Below are 18,753 nucleotides of genomic sequence, written 5' to 3'. Positions count from 1 at the left end.
ACTATTTCCCCAATATACATTGCTTCTCATATCCATTTCCACAAAATGACCACTGAAACAACCGACGGCCTCCCCGGCACCGCCAAAACCACCAAAAGCCAAGTTCTCGAAGCCGGCGCCAGCGCCATCCAAGACTTCACGCCCGTGAAGCACATCTGCGCGCACCTGAACGCATTCCACGTCTACGCCTCCGACAAGACACGCTGCGTGGAGGCAAATCACTACTGTTCTCATATTACAGAGGGTAAACATACCCCCATCGCATCGCATAAATCCCACTCTAAAAACCCAATCATATAACTACCCAACTAATATAATATACAGATCTACGACAATGCCTCCTCTACGACAGCACCGCGCCCAACGCACGCCTCCTCGGCATCGAATACATGATCACGCCCAAGCTCTTCGCGACATTACCCGCGGAAGAGAAGAAACTGTGGCACACGCACGTCTACGAAGTCAGTAGCGGGATGCTAATCATGCCTGCGCCCGCGAGCGTTCCGAATGTCGTGTGGGACGCAGCCGAGACGGCGGAAATGAAGGATATTGTGCCGTTGTATGGAAAGACGTATCATCTGTGGCAGGTGGATCGGGGGGATGCGGTGCCGATGGGGGCGCCGGAGTTGATGGCGAGTTTTACGAGTGAGGAGAGGGTGAAATTGGCCTGTCCGGGGGGACTTGGGGAGTTGGTGAAGGAGAGGGATGAGAGGTTTGGGGTGGATTATAGGGAGAAGAGGGAGAAGAGGAAGGGGTTGGAGAAGGAGGGGGAGGGGGTGATGGTTGAGGGTGAGTTTACTCTTTTTTTTTATCATCCATGTTGTTTTGCGGGAATTGGGATGTGCTAATTGATGGGTTGTGTAGGTGCGGATGGGATGTGGGAGGATTAGGATATATATCATAATGTTGGCTATATGTGATGATGATAATGATACGAAGTGAATATGAATATGTATATGAACAATAATTGCAATTGCATTCAACTATCAAACAAACTACGATAATATAAAGATGGATGTGTCCCATCGGTACCACCCAGTTTTCCATTCCCATAACAAAATGGGGTCCAAGCCGGGCTATCGTTCAGGGAATCCCACCACGAATGATGAGATGTATATTCATCTTGCTTCACTGTCCACACTCACGCGCTCTGGTGTTTAATTTCGGCAGCGGTGAGCTCTAGCAATTTTAGAAGCGAATATAGCAGAATAGCAGAAAACATAACGCAACAAGAAAACAGTAACAATAATGATAGCAATGGGATGATTCCAATTAGCTGCATTAAGCTATCAGATCATCATCATGGATGTAGCAATAATCAATCAATCGATCATATCGATCAATTGAAAGTCTGGCGTTGTGTTGTGTTGTCGCTCACGACATTTCTGAAGGAAGAGAGAAAAAATCTCCCGCACAAAACCCTTTTTATACCCTCCCTCCACCGAGAAAGTCACATGACCAACAAACCTCCGAAGCTCTCCGCCGTCATACCAAGCAAACTACACCAAATTAGTCCAATCCAATCAGTCAATCCAACCCCAATCGCAAAGCAATGCCCTCAGAACCAACCCAATAATAAGAAAAAAAAATAATCTACAAAATGGACCGCTTCCTCCGCTACACGCTAAAACGCAGCACCCCAGGACACATCTTCCGCTTCGGCCTCAACAGCCTGGGAGTATTCTGCGCATGCACACTAATTTGGGAACACCTGATCACGGTACAACTCAGCGAAGGGCCCTCAATGTACCCGACCTTCAGTCCGCGGGGCGACTACCTTCTCATATCGCGAGTGCACAAGCACGGGCGCGGAATCCAGGTCGGGGACGTGGTGCGGTTCTATCATCCGACATTTTTGGGGGTCAATGGGGCGAAGAGGGTTATTGGGTTGCCCGGGGATTTTGTGTGTAGGGATTTGCCGTTTAGTAGGGAGGTTGGTGGGGAGGGGGAGATGATCAGGGTATGTTTATCTTCATTTCTCCTCTTGATGGTTATTCATGGGGCTGAGGGTAATGGCTAATGGTTTGTGTTTGGTGTAGGTTCCTGAGGGCCATGTCTATCTTGCTGGGGATAATCTGCCGTGGTCGAGGGATTCCAGGAATTATGGTCCTATACCCATGGCGCTTATTAATGGGAAGATTATTGCGCGGGTCTGGCCGTTGAATAAGTTTGAGTGGGTGAAGAATACGTTGGAGGAGGCGGATTTGTCGGGATAAATGTTATATTATATGTCGGATGGATATAAGGATGATAGATGGATACCCTTTAGGTATACGGCATGGAGTCTGGAGTTGGTGGAATTTGTGCATATTCATACATCTTCTCTTGTACAATACAAAATCTAGAGCCAAAAAGTTGAACAGAAGGAAAAAGAGGCTGGCTGGTTTACCGGAATGTGGACGGGTTTCTTCTCTTGTAAGGAAGAGGCTCGACCCGCTTCCTCCGGAGCTCCATGTTCGCCTCGGGGAAGCCAATCTGCTTCATCACCTCAAACGTCGTCTCGTCCCATTGCGTGCGGAACAGGTGCGCGCCAATCGGCTTCAGGTGGTACCGGGCCTGCAGGGTGCGGGGCAGCATGTTCTCGCGCTCCGTCTCCTTCGCCTTGACGGCGGCAAAGTCCAACGGCTTGGAGTCCTTCTGTTCAAGGATGAACAGAGACAGTCGATGGTAGGGGCTGCCCTTCTGAGCGACAGGGGGCTCCCATGGCAGGACAACCTGCGACTCACCCGACAGCTGGGCCAGGTCGACCTTGGTGTTGGTGGCCGAGATGGGGACGTTGACAGCCAGGTAGTGCATCTTGAAATCAAATCCATCCTTCTCAACGTTGGGGACATCCGAGTCGACCACGGCGATGGTGACGAGCTTTTCGCCGCCCTCGAAAAGCTGCACGTCGAGCTTAGGTGCTGTCGTGCTGACCTTGGCGTTGACGTATTCTCCAGGCTGCACCTGGCTGCGGTTGAAGTAGAGCTTGGTGTCGACAATGGGGTCGCAGTGAGGAAGGACGTCGGGAATCACCTTCATTTGCGTAATTCTTTGGACGAGGATCTTGCGACGGTATTCCCTCCATTTCCGATCGGCCAGGTAGCGGTAGATGGGCTTGCTGAGGTCACCTAGACGAGGTCGATTAGGCTGCGGAGTTAAAGGCAGTGTGTAGAATGTGTTGCTCACCTTGCCCATCCTCAAACTTCTTCTTGACCAGCGGGTCGTTGACATCCGCAAGGATCTTAAGGTGTTCCAGATGGAGCTCCATGGCCCGGAGCTTGGACTTCTTGACCTGCAAGCCGCCGGCCTCCTCATTGGAAAGGGCCTGAAGCCTGGCAATCTTCTCGCTCATCGATTGGATATCGCGCACCTTCTCTTCCCGGTCTGCGATCAAAACCTTGCGGGCCTCCTGGAAACATTGGAAGGGCAGCTGCTCGAAGGGAATGTTGGATGAGCCCTGGAGGGCAGCGCGACGTCGACGAGATCCGACGGGGGCAATTCCCTGGCGTAACAACCTCCGTTCCAGCCGGGGACTCGTTACTAGGGCCGGATCAGGCGATTTGTGAAAGGGAGCGCTCTTGGCCTCAGTCTGGGCTTCCTCGCGAGCCAGAGCGGTGGACTGAAAGGCGCGAGTGGACTGTAGCTGGAGGCCTGGAAGACCCCTTGTGTAGGTCTTCTGCAGGCATTGGAGCAGGGGCTTCGAGGCCCGCTCGCAATGAGCCATGGCGAGACGAGTGACTGGGGGAAGGATGGGGGGATAGAGTGGTGGAGTGGATGGAAGAGATTCCCCAGGTTGGTCGGGAAGTCGAAGTCGAGGTTCCTGGCCGGACGGAACTTTTTTCGTCGGGTTGGCCAAGCCTCAGGCGGCTAGCGCCAGACCACCCGAACTTTTGCTGCTCCTCCTCCAAAGCATCACCGAGATCCCTCCCCCATCCAGGCTACCTCTCGGGGTTTAATTACACACTCTCACTCACAATGCCTGGAAGTGACGCTCTTCGCGCACTCAAGTTGCTCTCTCGCAGCTCAGGGGGTCTCCTCTCGGGCGCTGAGACGACCACGGTAAGGCCGACCTTTTTTGATTCCGCTGCTAGTCTTTGCAGATGGCTGAATGCGAGATACTGACCATTGATGCCTCGATTCTATAGCAACGATGCCTGACGAAGTCTTTCTCCCGCTCGATGGCCACCGAGGCCCAGTCCCCCGTTGACAACCTTACGAGGGAGGTTCCCAAGCCCGTGTGGAATCCCGAACCCGTCAAGGCGACCCTCTACTCATTCCCTTCGATGGAGCCCCTGCGCTTCGTTGAGTATCCTCGCAACCACCTCCTGATGCCGCTACGCAAAGACATCCTGCACCGAGCCGTTGTTTACGAGGGTGACATGACCCGACAGGGTACCGCAAGCACCAAGTGGAGAGATGATGTGCATGGAAGTGGTAGGAAGTTGCATGCGCAGAAGGGTACTGGTCGGGCCCGTGTTGGCGACAAGAAATCCCCGATCCGGAGAGGTGGAGGTGTTGCTTTTGGTCCTCACCCCCGCGACTTCTCAACGGAGCTCCCTCAGAAGATCTACGACCAGGCGTGGCGGATAGCCCTCAGTTACCGCTACAAGCGCGGCCAATTGATCATTGTCGACAACGAAATCAGCCTTCCGGAGGGCGCCACTCCCCATATCGTTGAGGAGATTTTCAAAGTCAACTGCTGGGGCCGGCACTATGGACGGTCAACATTGATTACGGACCAACCGAAGGAGGAGCTGTTCGAGACCGTGCGTCAAGTGGGTGAACATGCGAAGATCCTGGACCGCCGTGACGTGGATGTGAAGGACCTGTTGGAGACTGGACGCTTGATTATTGAGAAGCAAGCGCTGGACCGCATTCTGTCTCAGCATTCCAAGGATCTGAAGAACAAGCCGGCCAAGGCTTTGTACTAAATTTCTTTTACCTGGCGATGGGGTCATTTACTGGTTAGCTTCGTTCTGTGTTTTATTTTGTACAAATAGATTCGAAATATGTATGATGGCATTACGGATTTTCAAGGATGAAAGTCACGGCTTTATTAGCAGAAACCTACGATAAGCTGCCCGGTAATTGGTAGAAGGAGACCGATGTAAGTAGTTGGAAGCACATGCCAGGGCGAGGTTGCCGAACGGAGATCCTTCACGACACTATAGCCAAACTTCTCTGAACAAATCAAATATAATACAGAAATATTTAAAAGTCTCTTAACCAATAATTTAGAACCCTATATACCACCACTAAGGTTCTGGTTACTCCTGGTGGAACATCTCATCCTGCGGCCGTTCGGCTGTTCTCCTCTTCAGCGGCCGGCGAGGAAAATCATTCCGCGAAAAACTCCGAGGTCAAAGCAAGCGGAGAACCGACGAGCTCATCCTCATACTTAATCCCCTCATCCCTCCATTCCTTTACCCCGTCTCCTCCTCCACAACAGGCTGTGGTCTGCCTGATGTTACTCCGACGCAGTATTTGCCGGTTTTCAACACCGTCGAGCTGGATCTCGCGGGTTTCACCAGCTACCATGCCTCTCCGTGCCAAAGTCACCAACCCAGCATTCGGGGCCACTGCTAGTGTACGCCTTTCTTTTATCTCATGCTTCGCCTCTCCCATTGACTGACGATTGCAGATGTCTACGGCACCTATCCCCAAAGAACTCCCCGGAGACGAGCCCGACGATGTCCTGTTCCACTCCCATTACGGTGTGCGCTTGATTGAGCTCAACCGTCCCAAGAAGCTCAATTCCTTGAACGGCTCGATGGTTCGGAAGATTGTGCCTCGACTGAAGGTTAGCTTGTGGCTGCGACCTGGTATCATACGTGTGGACTTGTTGCTAAGCGATTGGGGTGTCTTCTAGGAATGGGAAAAGTCCGACCTGGCCAATGTCATCATGCTCTCTGGCGCTGGCTCGAAGGCTCTGTGCGCCGGAGGAGATGTGGCTGCTCTCGCTCTGCAGAACGAAAAGGGCCCCGAGGGCCAGCAGGCCTCGTCCGACTTCTTCGCCGACGAATATCGCCTCGATCACCTCATCGCGACCTACCAGAAGCCCTTCGTCTCCGTGATGGACGGTATCACCATGGGCGGCGGTGTCGGTCTCAGTGTCCACGCTCCCTTCCGGATCGCCACTGAACGCACTGTGTTTGCCATGCCGGAGACGACCATTGGCTTCTTCCCGGATGTTGGCGGCTCTTTCTTCCTGTCTCGTCTCGATGGACAGCTCGGAACATACCTGGCCCTTACCTCGGAGCGACTTCACGGCGTTCAGGCTCTGTATGCTGGTGTTGCCACGCACTACTTGCACTCCAGCGCGCTGGCCAACCTGACGGCTCGTCTGTCTGAGCTCGTCTTCCGTGACTACTCCACATTCCAGGAACGTCTCGCTCTTGTCAACAAAACCATGGCCGAATTCTCGACGGGTGTGCCGTCCGTGCGCGAGGAGCCTATCCAATTGGCTGGCAAGCTGCGCAGTGCTATTGACCGCTGCTTCCAGTACAACACGGTGGAGGAGATCATCCAGGCGCTGCAGAAGGAAACGGAGATGAAGTCGTGGGCTGAGAAGACCCTGGAGACCCTGTCGGCGCGGTCTCCCACCTCGCTCAAGGTTGCTCTGCGCCAGCTGCGTGTCGGCCGCGAGTGGACCATTTCCGAGACCTTCCAGCGTGAGCACGCCATCGCCTCCAAGTTCATGAGACACCCCGACTTTGTGGAAGGTGTGAAGGCCCGCCTCATGTCGAAGCCTCCCCGCCAAGCCACCTGGCAGCCGGCGACTCTGGAGGAGGTCTCGACCGAGACCGTCGACAAATTCTTCGAGATTTCCGAGTCTGAGTCGGGGCCTGAATCCCGGCTGAGTCTCTACCACTACAAGTCCCCGTACACCCAATATCCCTACAAGTTCGGGTTGCCTAGCGAGAGCAGAATCGAGGCTTTCGTGCGTCACCGTGGAAGAAAGGAGAAGGTGACCCTCAACGATATTGTTGCGAACTTTGACAGCAAAGAGGGTGTGAAGGAGAAGGCCGCTGAAGTCCTGGCCAGACGGACTGTCCAGGGCGAGAATGGTCTTGAGTGGGTGAACTGATTTCTTTGGCGAAAGAGAAAAGAACATCAGAAGGTTAAGGAGTCCATTTGTTCCTGTTGTTGTGTTCGTTGGGTCTGTATATTGGGTTAATATTATCAACATGTATTTCATATAAAGTTAGACACGCAAGCAACGGTCCTTTTTCCAGCCTAACATGGCTTGTATCCAACAGTATGATATTCGTATCTATACTCGTTTATTATATTGCCTGCAGGCCATAAGTCCCTGACAAGTGCCTATTGAGACACTACTCTTCCATGGAGATTGTCGAGAGTTTTGGGTTTTCTGCGGCGACTTTAGCATGGGATCTTGATAATCCGGGGAAGGGTAGGATAATAGTATGCTCTCAATATCGGAATTATCTGCCACCCCGCCTCTTCTGCTATCTGAAAAATGGATGAAACCACCCATCCCTAATATTCCCTGATAGTAGTAATAGTATATAAAGCCAACTCAATTGGTGGGGATATGCCTAGAATACCTCCTTACCGAAAGAGGTGAAGGCATCCAACTCAGCCCACTCGGCTCCGCACCAGCCCAAGCATCCATCCATAGTAACTAAAGTATCCGTCGGTCCCTTCGGCCGGGCAATCACGATTTAATTCCCCGTCTCACACCAACTCCAAATCCATCTTCCAAACATGCAAATTTCGGGAATCTGAGTATCAAACAAACGCCCTATCATGGCAGAATCACCTTTACTCCACGCTCACACAGAGCCCCGAACATCTTGCGATTCGCAAGACCCGGCAGAGCCATTTTTACCCCGACCATCGGCCCCCGGGTCCCCAGTGCCTCAAAACCCAACTCGAATTCTGTTGCGGTTGTACATTTCCCATTTTCTCTCAACATGGAACTCGCGCATGTTTGAGTTTGGGGCTGTCTTGTTCCTGGCCACTATCTTCCCGGGAACACTGCGGTATGCTTCGGTGTATGCTTTGGTACGATCGCTGGCTGCGGTGGTCCTATCCTCGTGGTTGGGATCGGTGGTGGACCGGGCGAATAGGTTGAGAGCGATTCGGCATTCCATTAGTATGTGAGAGTGGTGGAATGGGGATGTCATCATGGGCTGACATTGTATACTGTAGTATGGCAGAGACTCCCTGTGGCTGCTTCCTGCGCATGCTTTACGGTTCTCCTGGCGCCGTCTACTACGGTGTTTACTTCGCTCGTGTTTGCGGGCTCAGTACTGCTCGCTTGTGTGGAGAAGCTCGCTGCTACTGCTAATTGTGTTGCTGTTGAGAGAGACTGGGTACGTTGCTATTCTTGTGCTATGATATTTGGCTAATTTGAAAGGCCATTGTTGTGTCGGATGCTTTGGATATCCCTCGACAAGGTATGTTACGACTTGCTGCGAATCATACTATTTACTAATTGAATAGACCTCAATGCCTCTATGAGACGGATAGATCTATTTTGCAAACTCTTAGCTCCGGTGGTCATCTCCGTGGTTGATGGACTGTCGACCAAGATAGCCATATGGACGGTCTTGGCTGTGAATGTTTCCTGCGTCGTCGTTGAGTACATTGCAATCGCTCAGGTACTATTCCCAGAGGCTCCAGAGGCTGAAGATACCATATACTAACCGAATTTAGGTGTATACGTCCATACCCGAACTCAAGCGTTGTCAGGATGGAAGCAATGAGATCGGAGATGGACCTGGGCTTCAGCCACAGAATAGCGACAGTACTCCGAGCGCAGCTCGTCGGATAGCGCAGTATAGCAGAAGGGCTCTTGCTCCGTGGCGAGAGTATGTGGCTAGCTCTGTATTCCTGGCCTCTCTTGCCTTGAGCTTACTTTACCTCACGGTGCTCTCCTTCGGCACTACCATGGTAACGTATCTGCTACATACTGGCTTCACTCCGCTGCAGGTCAGCGGGATGAGGATCGGAGCTGTCATTGCAGAGCTGTCAGGGACATGGGCAGCCCCCTTCATCATGGGCAGGATTGGGCCTATCCGGTCAGGACTGTGGTTCCTGAACTGGCAGTTTGCCTGTCTGGCGGCTGCAGTGACGGCCTTTGCTGTCCTCGACAATCAGTCTCAAGTGGTTGCCGTGAGCCTGATTGTGGGCGTAGCTCTCAGTCGAATCGGGCTTTGGGGCTTTGACCTTTCGGTACAATTTCTAGTTCAAGAGGTAAGTCCTGCTACTCCAACTGTTTCACCTGGCCAAGCTCTAACTATGATAGGGTGTGGACGAACGGGCTCGCGCGCGGTTCTCATCCACGGAAATGGCTCTCCAAAACATCTTCGAGCTCCTGTCCTTTGCGACGACCATTGCATTCCCGCTTCCCGAACAATTCAAATACCCAGTATTCATCAGTTACGGGGGCATTGCGCTGGCTGCTATATGTTTCGCGACGTATGTGCGAAAGGAACGCGGACACTTGCTGCATACATCCAAGTGTTTTGGGGGAGACAAGAAACGGATCGTCCCCGACCCGCAGGATGTCATCATCCGAAGGGCATAATGAGATAGAGTGCATGTAGTGTCATGAGATATGAATCAAATATGCTGTCTGACGTAGCTGTTCCTGGCAGAGTTTACAGTATGAAGACCACTCCAAATATAAGGACAAGGCGGACCGCTGCGGGGAGCCGAGCATGATCTCGTTCCTGATTCCCCCCAACAATCACACCATCTCAGCTGCGCAGCTCCTCCCTCAACCATGTTTTCCCCACACCCATCATGGAGGTAATCTCGCATCCCCAAACCCTTGATACACCTAGAAAATGCACCTGCTAACCGAGCGCAAGGCTCCTCGAGCTCGCGGAATGGGCCGATCAGGACCCCGACGCCGCACGGGCTGTCTGACCTGCCGGGCACGTAAAGTCCGTTGCGACGAGACCAAACCCACGTGTGCCAATTGCACGCGCCTGCGACTGCAATGCACCTACAAAAGCACCATCCAAACGGTCATCCCGCGACAACGGCATAACAGCCAGAGCTCAGGCACAGTCGCGAGCGCAGCATCGGCCCCCACCAGCACCGCCAGCACCACCTCATCCGACCGTCCAGACGTGAACTTCTTCCACACCGTCCTCTGCAATGACCGGCTTTCAGCTTCGAATTCAGGATCCCCGCAGCAGGCGGGTCCCAGCAGTCGCTCTTCACAACAACACCAGCAACCCCTAGGTGCGGATAACATCACCTCGTTCGATATTCTTAGTTTCATCGGCGAGATCACCTCCGACTTTCAGCAGAAACACCTCGACTTGACGACGAACGGACTGGCGGGGTTCCCAGCGGGCTCGGTTCCGGCGGCGATCGCGAACGAGGAACTCGATCAGAATGAACGGCCGATCAGTTGGGACGCGGGCTCAGTCTCAGTCATCCACGGCGATCGGTCAGAGTTGGGGTCTGCATCGGACACAAGCGGTGGTAGTAGTAGTGGTCATGGTCGGCTGACATATGAGGATCGGTTGTTTGCACATTTCGTGGAGGGGGACCCGCCGCCTACGATATTTGGACCGGTGGATTTGGAATGGGAGTATGTGCGTGCTAATGTTGTTGCACAATCGCGCGATAGTCGGGCGGTCTTACATGGGATTTACTGCTACGCGGAGATACACGAGGCGTTGGTGGAGGGCAAAGCGTGGAAACTGGCGTCGAGGTATCATCAGCTGGCGTGTTCGGAGATTCAGTCGTGCTTGCTGGGCGAAGTAGAGGAGACGGTGCTGAAGAGGGTGTTTACTACGGTTTTATTGTTGATGCTGGCGGAGGTGAGTGTCTCAAGGTTCGCTCTGAATACTTGACTATGGCTAGAGAGCTGACGAAACAGCTCCTTTCTACCCCTGATCTATGGGGCTCAGGAACGTCCTTTCTCCACTCCGCATATCTCCTGCTGCAGCGGTTTCACCACCGAACCAAGTTGTGGACCGGTGTGAGCAGTGTTATTGTGTCGTGGGTGTCATTGCTGGATGTTAAAGCGCTGATAGCTGGCCGTGATGGCGATCCGCTGATTGATCTGGGCAGTCTTTCATCCAAAGCAAACACTACGTCTGAAGTAGCCCCGGAAGACAGATTATTCGACAACAGCAGCGACGAGGAGCCACCAAAACCCGCATACCTTATGCGTGAAGCCATCACGGGCCCGGCCTTTCGCTTCTTTCTACAGACGCAACAGGTTATCCGACGGATCGTGTGCATCGACTTGCATCACCGCAGTCGCGGGACGGTCAGTGACGAGTTCGAGGTGCTTCAGATAGCACACCAGGTCGGGGCCGACCTCGAGACGCTCTGGAACCGGCGTCCGCGCGTGCTGGACGTCTACAGCACGCCCGAGAACCTCTTCGATACTCTACAGCCTGCTATCGCGATCGAAATCTGCCGGACATTCCGACAGTACATCGCCAACTTCCTAGCGATTTTCATCTACCTACACCGGGTCGCGTTCGCCATCTACCCACGGACTGACCGAGTGCACCGCGCAGTGGATCGGATTATTCAGTTGGCAACCGCGGAGGTGGAGTCTGGGAGTGACCAGCAACATCTGCCCGCCAGCTTTGTATGGCCGTTATTTGTGGCCGGTCTTGAGGGCTCGATGGAGCAGCGAAGATGGATTGTGAAAGAGATGCAGCGGATCACTGGCAGCTGTAGTAGTCGCTGTCAAGATCCCGAGCGCATCCGTGGAAGCTCCCGTACGGCGCGACATCCGCATGCGGGGAAAGCATTGCTCCTGCTGGAGGAGATGACGCGACGACAAGATGCGTCGCGCACCTGGGCGGACTCGCGGTGCGTGCGGCGGGAGCTATTTACTGATTTCTTCATCATGATCTAGAAGACAGTAAATAGCCGTAGGAGAGACCAAGTGGACACCAGGGAGGGATGCAGGAGACTCCGGAGTGGATGAACATCAACTCGAAACGCGTCGCAGATCTCCTGACCACGTAATCGCACGTCATCTGACTCCCCGCCAGTCTCCATCGGCCTGTATTTACTTCCTTACTTTTCCTCTTCACTTCCCCTCCTCTCCTTTTCGTCTGTTGTCCTGCATCTCTCCCCATTGTGGCTGTCGCATTATCTCCCTCGCGACATGGCCCACAATGAGGCCCTACTCCGAACTCCCCCAGGATGCTGATCTCCACGATCCCAGCCATCATGATCCACCGCCGTCCGACAACCAGAGCGCCTTTCGCCTTTACTGGCTCACAGCAATCGTCTGCTGCGGTGGCCTTCTCTTCGGCTATGACTCGGGTGTGATTGGTATGTAGTCTCTGAAGACTCACCGCACACCATGCTCATCAATCAATTCCAGGCGGAGTTCTCACCTTCGAATCCTTCCATCGCTCCTTCCGGTATACCGCCGCCGATGAGACTCGAGTTAGCGCTATTGCAGTCGGCGTCCAGCAAGCCTCTGCGCTACTTGGCTGTCTGCTCATATGGCCTTTCACAAACCGTCTCGGCCGTCGCCCGGCCATGGCTGTCTGCTCCCTCATCTTCTGCACGGGGGTTATCTTCGAACTGCTCGATACCCACTCGCTATCCGTCTTCTACGTGGGCCGCGTCATCTGCGGACTGGGGATCGGCGGCTCCGCAACCGTCATCCCCATCTATCTCTCGGAAATGAGTCCCACCGACAAGCGCGCCCGGCTCGGAAGCTGCTATCAATTCGCCTTCACCATCGGCATTCTCGTGTCCTACTGGATCGACTATGGCATGCAATTTGCTCCCGCCAATGCCCTGCAATGGCAGATTCCATTCGCTGTACAGCTGATCCCCGGCGCATTAATGGGGTTGGGGATGCTCACGCTCCGCGAAAGCGTGCGCTGGCTCCTCTCCCACGACCACGACAAGAACGAGTCCAAAGCATGGGACAGCCTAACCTGGATCCGCTCATCGAACGGACCACACGTGCGCACCGAGTACCAGCAAATGAAATCCAGCATCGAGCGTGATGCGCACGCGACCGCCGATTTCTCTCCGAAAGAACTCCTCAGCAAGTCCAACAGCCACCGACTCGCTCTAGCCGTCTGCCTATTCATAGCCCAACAATCCATGGGGCCAACGGCGCTCGCCTACTTCGGTCCGCAATTCTTCGCCCTCCTAGTAGGCAACAACGCCCACCTTACCCTCCTCCTAACCGGCATATTCGGCGGCCTAAAAGTAATCGGCTGCCTCATCTTCATCGTATGGGTCGCCGACCGATTCGGCCGCCGACCACTACTCATCCTCGGCGCACTCGCCATGTCCATCTGCATGATAACCACCTCAGTGGTCGTAAAATCCACCAACGTCCCCACCCCCCACCCATCCACAAACAATCCCTCCACCACCCCCACTATGACGAACAGCGGCCTCCTCACCGTCTCCCTCATCTACCTCGCCATCGTCTTCTACAACCTCTCCTGGGGCCCCCTCCCCTGGCCCTGCACCGCCGAACTCTTCAACACCCGCATCCGCGAACCGGGCGTCGCCATCGGCGTCGCCGCCCAATGGCTCTCCAACTTCGTCTGGTCATTCTCCACCCCGTACGTCCTAGCCGGGGCGAAATGGGCCACCTTTTTGATCTTCGGGGTCTTAGACGCCAGCTTCGCCGTCTTCGTCTGGTTCTTCCTACCCGAGACACGCGGGAGATCCCTCGAGGAGATCGATGCGCTTTTCGGAGATGATGACGATAAACTTCATGATGATTCGCTATCATCTGCCCTGCTGGTCGGGGAACAGGAACAGGAAATTGACCGTGGTTATGAACAGGACGGGATTGTTTCTGATGATGATAATGCGGGGGCGAAGACGAGTGAGGAGAGAGTGGAGGTTTAGTTATCTTTCACTTCTATCTATATATATATATATATATTTCCACGTGTGGATTGGTTAGTTAGTTATAGAGTTAGATGGTAGAATATGAGTTGATTCTTTTCTACATTGTGTTGTTACGAGTTGAATTAATTAGCTGCGGCTAGAGTATGTTTAACTAGCAGAATTTCATATGGTTGATAACTGAACGTGACTGAATACTACTTATAGATTGATCTAGATCATTACTCCGATAGTATGCATGAAACTAGTCCAAAGCGGAAACTAGTCCCAAGTGGAGATAGAACCATCGATCTACTGTACATGGTCTGCCAGTCATGTGAGAGACCATTTATATACTACTACTACTACTACTACTACTACTGCTACTATATATGACTATACGGTGGTTAGTAACTAGAGAATCTCAGAGTAAGCTAAATATTGATTATTATTAGCTACCGAGAACCCACACAGCAACTAGCGTACACTCGTATCATCGTAGCAATTCGTGTTCCTTTGCCCACCCAGTTCCCCCCCAAAAAAGAAAAACGCCACTCCTCCGGCAAGTTGGTTTCGAAACCATACAGCAAACCTACCTAACTATAAAATCGCCACAGTCGCCAGCTACCTGAGCGAGAATAACAAGAATATTACCTTGAACAGCAATCACAAAGTCCCGCCCAAACCACGTGCTTTTTTGTTGGGAGAGTTAGCAAGAAGGAAAAAGAAAAAAGAAGAGAAAAGGAAAAAAAAAACGCCGTCATGCAGTCGCCAGTCATGTCAACCATCGAGGGCTCATGATAAAACACAGAATAAGACGACACCAGCCGCCATTGAGCCCTGAGATGGTGTTGAGCAATGTATAGAGAATGATGGATATAGAAGATGGTTCTAGACATCGAGCAGATCTTCGAAGCCGTCATTGTTGGGAGTCGAGAAGGAGAATGACGCATCACTCGCGAGGGTCTGCTCTGAGTCCCGGCGAGGAGTGGGTTCTAGGGAGCCCATCTTTGAGGGAATCTGAATGGGGCTATCAAAACCAAAGGAGAGGTCCTGCGAGCGGGTCGTCCTACTCGAGCTCGACGGGGTCAGAGCATTCAGGTCCGGTTTCAGGTCGGACGTCCCCAGTGAGTCCTGCTGAGTAATGTTCTTCACCATGGTGCTGAGGTGCAATTGAATAGCCTCATCATTGCACTGGGCATGCTCGAGTAAGTAGTTTTTGAACACGAGGATCTCGCTACGTAAAGCGTCAATATGACGGGTCAGGTCCTCTCTCCTTTGGGAGAGCTCTCTGAATTGACTGCGGAGACTCTCCGTCTGCTGCTTCTTCTTCTGGCGACACTTGCTCGCTGCCAGCCGATTGCGCTCCAGGAATTTCTCACGCTTCGCTTTCTCGCTCAGCTTGTCATCAGCATCGGGGGAAGACGAGTTGTGTGTGCCATTAGTCTTGCGACGCCTGGGCGCTGGTTGACGCGCGTCCGAAGCAGCCGGTTGACTGAAGCTTGCACGGGGAGTTGGGTTGGAATAGACAGCAGCCCCGTCGTACGACTGGAAATGAGACAAGGAATAGATTTCGTCGACCGAATTGAGTCTCTTGTCGTCATATGGAGGGGGCGTAGGTTGACCGTTGCGCACATGCGAGTTCTTCAGGCCTCGCTCAAGACCCGGATTGGTGAAAACCTGCGGGTCATGTTTCGCCGACCAGCTTGGTAGCGAGGGAGAAACGGGGCTGAATCCGAAGAGAGTCTGATCGTCCCCGGCTGGGTAAGACATGGAAAGGATGTCGGTCGCCATGTAGGAATTAGAGATGGTGAAGTGAGAAGGAGCCGCGCTAACGGCACCAGGCATAACAGCTTCGTTGGACACGACGGCCTCGCCAGGCACAACAGGCTGGCCGAAGGAGGCCTGAGTCGCCATGTTGAGAGTGAGCCTGATCTAAACTAACCAGAGGGCAGGGCAGAGCCGCCTGAGCAGATTGTAGAGAAGATCGAAATTGATATAAGGAGAGGGAGAGACAGAGAGAACTAGCTATTGAAAGGTAGAGGAGTATGGTTGTGGCGACGGACGGGCAGGCGAATGGAAGGTATTTAAAGCTCCGGCCGCGATGCCAGAGAAGACCGGAAGCACAAGGCCGAAAGTCAGTGAGCAGAGCGGCTTAAAGGCACAGTCTGGCACCTGGAACAGAGGTCCTGGGATCTTGTCGAGCCCAGGAGCAAACCAGTGTGACCGAGGGGAAGATGACCACGGCAGGTACGAGTGATGGTAGGCAGCTACCACGGTTGCGAGGGCGGGAGAGAAAGCAACAAAGGATGAACAATGCACTGACAAGTCAAGAACAAGCGGGAAGGTAAAAAGCTGGAGAGCTCCAACCGGTTCAGAAGGAAGGTTGGCCAGGAGAATATATCCCGACAGGATCAAAGTGGGGGGGTTGAGTTGTTGGAGAGAGAGTGTGTGTGAGTGTGTTGTGTGTCCAGAACGGGGGCTGGCAGTAGGGGTCCTTCTGGAGCCAGCAGCGGAACCTGGACCAGGAAAATCAGGGAACCGGGCGAGACCAGAGTGGAGCTGGAAGAGAGCTTTCGTCAGGCAATGAATCTGCAGGAGACCCAGAATCAGAAATGGGGGGTGTCAAGGGCAGAGGAGGGGTTAAGGTGGAAATGTAACGGAGAGGTCCACGGAACGGAAGAGCCGGCAGAGTTAAAAGAGAGGGAGGGTGAGAGGGAGAGGGACAGAGAGGAAGGAAAGCGATAGGAGAGGAAGAGGGAGAGGGAAAAGGAAAGAGAGAGAGGGAGAGGAAAGAGTACCACGGAAAGAAAGAGAAGGAGGGGAAATCCGGATCGAAGTCAATGTGGGAGAGTGATACGAGGGGAGGACAGGCTAGGGTTGAGAGACAAGAAAGAAGATGAAACGAGTGAGGAGATGACAGCAGAGGAAGGATGAGGATTGGATGGAAGAGAAGAGAGAGACGAGGACATTTCTTACTCACCAACAGGAATCTCCCAAGTGGTTGCGCAAGTGGCAGGGAATTGGGATGTTGTGTGTGTGGTGTGGATGGTGAGGTCGGGGAGGATGGAGTAGAGAATACAAGAAGTAGTAGTAGTTGGTGTTGTACCTTGTAGTAGCTGATGGTGGTAGAAGGAACCAACAACACACAAACCTTTGGATGGAAAGTCAAGTGAGCCGTGAGCAATAAACAGTGATGTATTGAGAGGGGAGAAGAACAGATGACAGATGAAGCTTCAACTCCCCGAAGCAGCTGGGAGAGAGTTATGATTATTATGGCTTGATGATTGGGTCAGTCGCAGTTCCGGCGTCGGGAAGCCAAGAGAGGGCATCCACTGGACGAAGACCTGGCCAGAACCGGCAAGGTTGACATCATCATTGGAACAAGAGATCTGGAGACTTCTCCAGTCTCCACGATGAAGGGGAGCATGCGAGAAAGAACGAGAACGTAAGGAAGGAAAAGGATGCGACGATCAGGGGCAGGACAAGATCTCTCATTCAGCCGGAGCTGCACAATTACGCAGTTGGTTGGCATGACAGATGCCAGCCAGGCCAGCTGGACTTGCAAATGTACTTTGCATCTAGAAGCAATGCTAGTAATACTAGTACCTGTCGAGTATGGTTCCCTTCAGTAGATGGCCTTCTACTAAAGGGAAACTAGTGGCACAGCTACCTTAGTCTCTTTCTATACCCCAGATAAACTTGGAACACCATGAAGATAGCCATCCCAAGTATGTACTGACCTGAATAGAAATCAAACCAAGATAACAAGAAACCAACAACAACTTCTACCAGATCAGCCCACATCATCTGTGCTTCTCCGCCGACAGTTTTCCGAACCCGAGAACCTTAAAAAGAAGGAAAAGAACGAAAGGGTGTTGCTGTCTGATATCATCATCCTCCTCCAACGTCATTCATTCATGGCATGAGAGGGCAAAACAACCCACTCAACATAACCCTGGACCTTAAGAAAAGAACGGGGTTTCCGTCTTCCCCGTCCGGTTCCACCAGCAAATGATTTCCTACACAGGGGGAGAAATACGTACTACTACTCGTACTCATAATAAATAATATGGACGAGAACTCACTCAATTAAATATTATATTATTTCTCAATGAGTCATTCACTTACTTCCGGACCTGATTTATTTCCCTCATCCATGACAGACAGACTAGACTATAGGGAAAAGAAAAGAAAAAGAAAACCGAGGTGGATTGTCCGGTTTCAGGGAAAGCCAAGTAGTGCCGCTACTCATGCTGATTGGCGGTTTGAAGTTCCCGACGGGCGGCGCAGTTGACATTTTTCTTACCCCATCAAACTTTGTTGGGGGATCCCCCCAAATGCAGCAAGTACGTAGTAAGTAGTAGTAACCTAAGTAGCATGGGAATATAAGAATGGTCTCGATTTCCGGTTTCTCTCCCGGTTCCTTGATCGGAGGGAGAGCCACTTTTCCACATACCATACTTAATAATTGATATATCTATATGCTAGTGGAAGGGGGAGTACATACATACATAGCAGCAGTACTATGTAGACAAGTAGTAGTTCAAGTTGGAAAGGATCCACACGAGCTGTTTCCCCTCGGTTAAGTTGTGAACTAATCAACAGTACTACTACTACTTCCCTGCCAGCTGGCAAGATTCAAGTCCATGAAAATCAATTTACTCATTTCATCAGCCTGCATCAGATAAATTATCCTAAATAATCACAAATGTAGACTCCCCTTCCCTCTCGACCTACGGATCCCCCCTTCCAGGGCTAGCCAGAACTATTCAAACCCAACGGCTCTCTCAACAATAATAAAGATTATCAAATCAATCAAATGACAAGATGCCAAGTCGCTTTGCTAATTCAATAAAATAAGAAGAAAAGAATAAAATAAATACCTTTCTAGAAATTCATCCACTAAGGATTGAATTGGGTATGGACGCGTAACCAACTCCC

At 52.4% G+C, this 18,753-nt stretch overlaps 10 protein-coding genes across 10 annotated transcripts; 8 read left to right on the top strand and 2 right to left on the bottom strand.

The window, feature by feature from the left end:
• Positions 1-3: 3 nt before the first annotated feature.
• Positions 4-890, top strand: BO88DRAFT_485373 (OBAP family protein; the record flags this gene model as incomplete). Its single annotated transcript, XM_025712339.1, has 3 exons — positions 4-244; positions 325-789; positions 865-890. Exons 1-3 carry the CDS (start codon positions 46-48, stop codon positions 888-890), a joined length of 690 nt encoding a protein of 229 aa, XP_025566887.1. The 5' UTR covers positions 4-45.
• A 627-nt stretch (positions 891-1,517) lies between these two features.
• Positions 1,518-2,586, top strand: BO88DRAFT_402140 (putative mitochondrial inner membrane protease subunit 1). The gene is made up of 2 exons (XM_025706027.1): positions 1,518-1,960; positions 2,040-2,586. Exons 1-2 carry the CDS (start codon positions 1,601-1,603, stop codon positions 2,214-2,216), a joined length of 537 nt encoding a protein of 178 aa, XP_025566886.1. The 5' UTR covers positions 1,518-1,600; the 3' UTR covers positions 2,217-2,586.
• On the bottom strand, positions 2,267-3,777 carry BO88DRAFT_402139 (mitochondrial 54S ribosomal protein mL38). The gene is made up of 2 exons (XM_025706026.1): positions 3,169-3,777; positions 2,267-3,110 (listed from the first exon to the last, which is right to left on the bottom strand). The coding sequence occupies exons 1-2, from the start codon at positions 3,704-3,706 to the stop codon at positions 2,386-2,388; spliced, it is 1,263 nt and encodes a 420-aa protein (XP_025566885.1). The 5' UTR covers positions 3,707-3,777; the 3' UTR covers positions 2,267-2,385.
• A 180-nt stretch (positions 3,778-3,957) lies between these two features.
• On the top strand, positions 3,958-4,913 carry BO88DRAFT_332250 (mitochondrial 54S ribosomal protein uL4m; the record flags this gene model as incomplete). Its single annotated transcript, XM_025702715.1, has 2 exons — positions 3,958-4,041; positions 4,128-4,913. The coding sequence occupies 2 exons, from the start codon at positions 3,958-3,960 to the stop codon at positions 4,911-4,913; spliced, it is 870 nt and encodes a 289-aa protein (XP_025566884.1).
• A 540-nt stretch (positions 4,914-5,453) lies between these two features.
• On the top strand, positions 5,454-5,961 carry BO88DRAFT_402138 (uncharacterized protein). Its single transcript, XM_025706025.1, has one exon. The coding sequence runs from the start codon at positions 5,624-5,626 to the stop codon at positions 5,849-5,851; it is 228 nt and encodes a 75-aa protein (XP_025566883.1). The 5' UTR covers positions 5,454-5,623; the 3' UTR covers positions 5,852-5,961.
• BO88DRAFT_402136 (mitochondrial 37S ribosomal protein mS47) lies at positions 5,850-7,217 on the top strand (the record flags this gene model as incomplete). Its single annotated transcript, XM_025706024.1, has 1 exon — positions 5,850-7,217. A coding segment is annotated over exon 1 (1,180 nt), but the record flags the coding sequence as incomplete, so codon positions are not given.
• A 439-nt stretch (positions 7,218-7,656) lies between these two features.
• On the top strand, positions 7,657-9,603 carry BO88DRAFT_359293 (putative iron-regulated transporter). Its single transcript, XM_025703817.1, has 6 exons — positions 7,657-8,101; positions 8,158-8,321; positions 8,366-8,405; positions 8,452-8,609; positions 8,665-9,204; positions 9,257-9,603. Exons 1-6 carry the CDS (start codon positions 7,753-7,755, stop codon positions 9,536-9,538), a joined length of 1,533 nt encoding a protein of 510 aa, XP_025566881.1. The 5' UTR covers positions 7,657-7,752; the 3' UTR covers positions 9,539-9,603.
• Positions 9,604-9,800: 197 nt separating this feature from the next.
• On the top strand, positions 9,801-11,848 carry BO88DRAFT_450447 (Zn(II)2Cys6 transcription factor; the record flags this gene model as incomplete). Its single annotated transcript, XM_025710566.1, has 2 exons — positions 9,801-10,790; positions 10,850-11,848. The coding sequence occupies 2 exons, from the start codon at positions 9,801-9,803 to the stop codon at positions 11,846-11,848; spliced, it is 1,989 nt and encodes a 662-aa protein (XP_025566880.1).
• A 265-nt stretch (positions 11,849-12,113) lies between these two features.
• BO88DRAFT_332034 (sugar porter family MFS transporter) lies at positions 12,114-13,830 on the top strand (the record flags this gene model as incomplete). The annotated part of the gene is made up of 2 exons (XM_025702703.1): positions 12,114-12,273; positions 12,326-13,830. 2 exons carry the CDS (start codon positions 12,114-12,116, stop codon positions 13,828-13,830), a joined length of 1,665 nt encoding a protein of 554 aa, XP_025566879.1.
• A 497-nt stretch (positions 13,831-14,327) lies between these two features.
• On the bottom strand, positions 14,328-15,820 carry atfB (bZIP transcription factor atfB). Its single transcript, XM_025701709.1, has one exon. It carries the CDS (start codon positions 15,724-15,726, stop codon positions 14,701-14,703), a length of 1,026 nt encoding a protein of 341 aa, XP_025566878.1. The 5' UTR covers positions 15,727-15,820; the 3' UTR covers positions 14,328-14,700.
• Between the last annotated feature and the right edge of the window lie 2,933 nt (positions 15,821-18,753).

The sequence above is a fragment of the Aspergillus vadensis genome, assembly GCF_003184925.1.
Source record: "Aspergillus vadensis CBS 113365 unplaced genomic scaffold BO88scaffold_3, whole genome shotgun sequence".
NCBI lineage: Eukaryota > Fungi > Ascomycota > Eurotiomycetes > Eurotiales > Aspergillaceae > Aspergillus > Aspergillus vadensis.
The sequence above is the reverse complement of the archived record's forward strand: the minus strand, read 5'-3'. Positions and strand labels throughout refer to the sequence as shown.

Excerpts from the sequence above, each read along its gene's own strand:
- BO88DRAFT_402140 (XM_025706027.1), top strand. The coding sequence starts at position 1,601 with ATGGACCGCTTCCTCCGCTACACGCTAAAACGCAGCACCCCAGGACAC. Across the intron at positions 1,961-2,039 it reads GGGAGGGGGAGATGATCAGG|GTTCCTGAGGGCCATGTCTA; the intron begins GTATGTTTATCT and ends TGTTTGGTGTAG.
- BO88DRAFT_402139 (XM_025706026.1), bottom strand. The coding sequence starts at position 3,706 with ATGGCTCATTGCGAGCGGGCCTCGAAGCCCCTGCTCCAATGCCTGCAG. Across the intron at positions 3,111-3,168 it reads GAAGTTTGAGGATGGGCAAG|GTGACCTCAGCAAGCCCATC; the intron begins GTGAGCAACACA and ends GACCTCGTCTAG.
- BO88DRAFT_402138 (XM_025706025.1), top strand. The coding sequence starts at position 5,624 with ATGTCTACGGCACCTATCCCCAAAGAACTCCCCGGAGACGAGCCCGAC.
- BO88DRAFT_359293 (XM_025703817.1), top strand. The coding sequence starts at position 7,753 with ATGGCAGAATCACCTTTACTCCACGCTCACACAGAGCCCCGAACATCT. Across the intron at positions 8,322-8,365 it reads TTGCTGTTGAGAGAGACTGG|GCCATTGTTGTGTCGGATGC; the intron begins GTACGTTGCTAT and ends CTAATTTGAAAG. Across the intron at positions 8,406-8,451 it reads TTTGGATATCCCTCGACAAG|ACCTCAATGCCTCTATGAGA; the intron begins GTATGTTACGAC and ends CTAATTGAATAG.
- atfB (XM_025701709.1), bottom strand. The coding sequence starts at position 15,726 with ATGGCGACTCAGGCCTCCTTCGGCCAGCCTGTTGTGCCTGGCGAGGCC.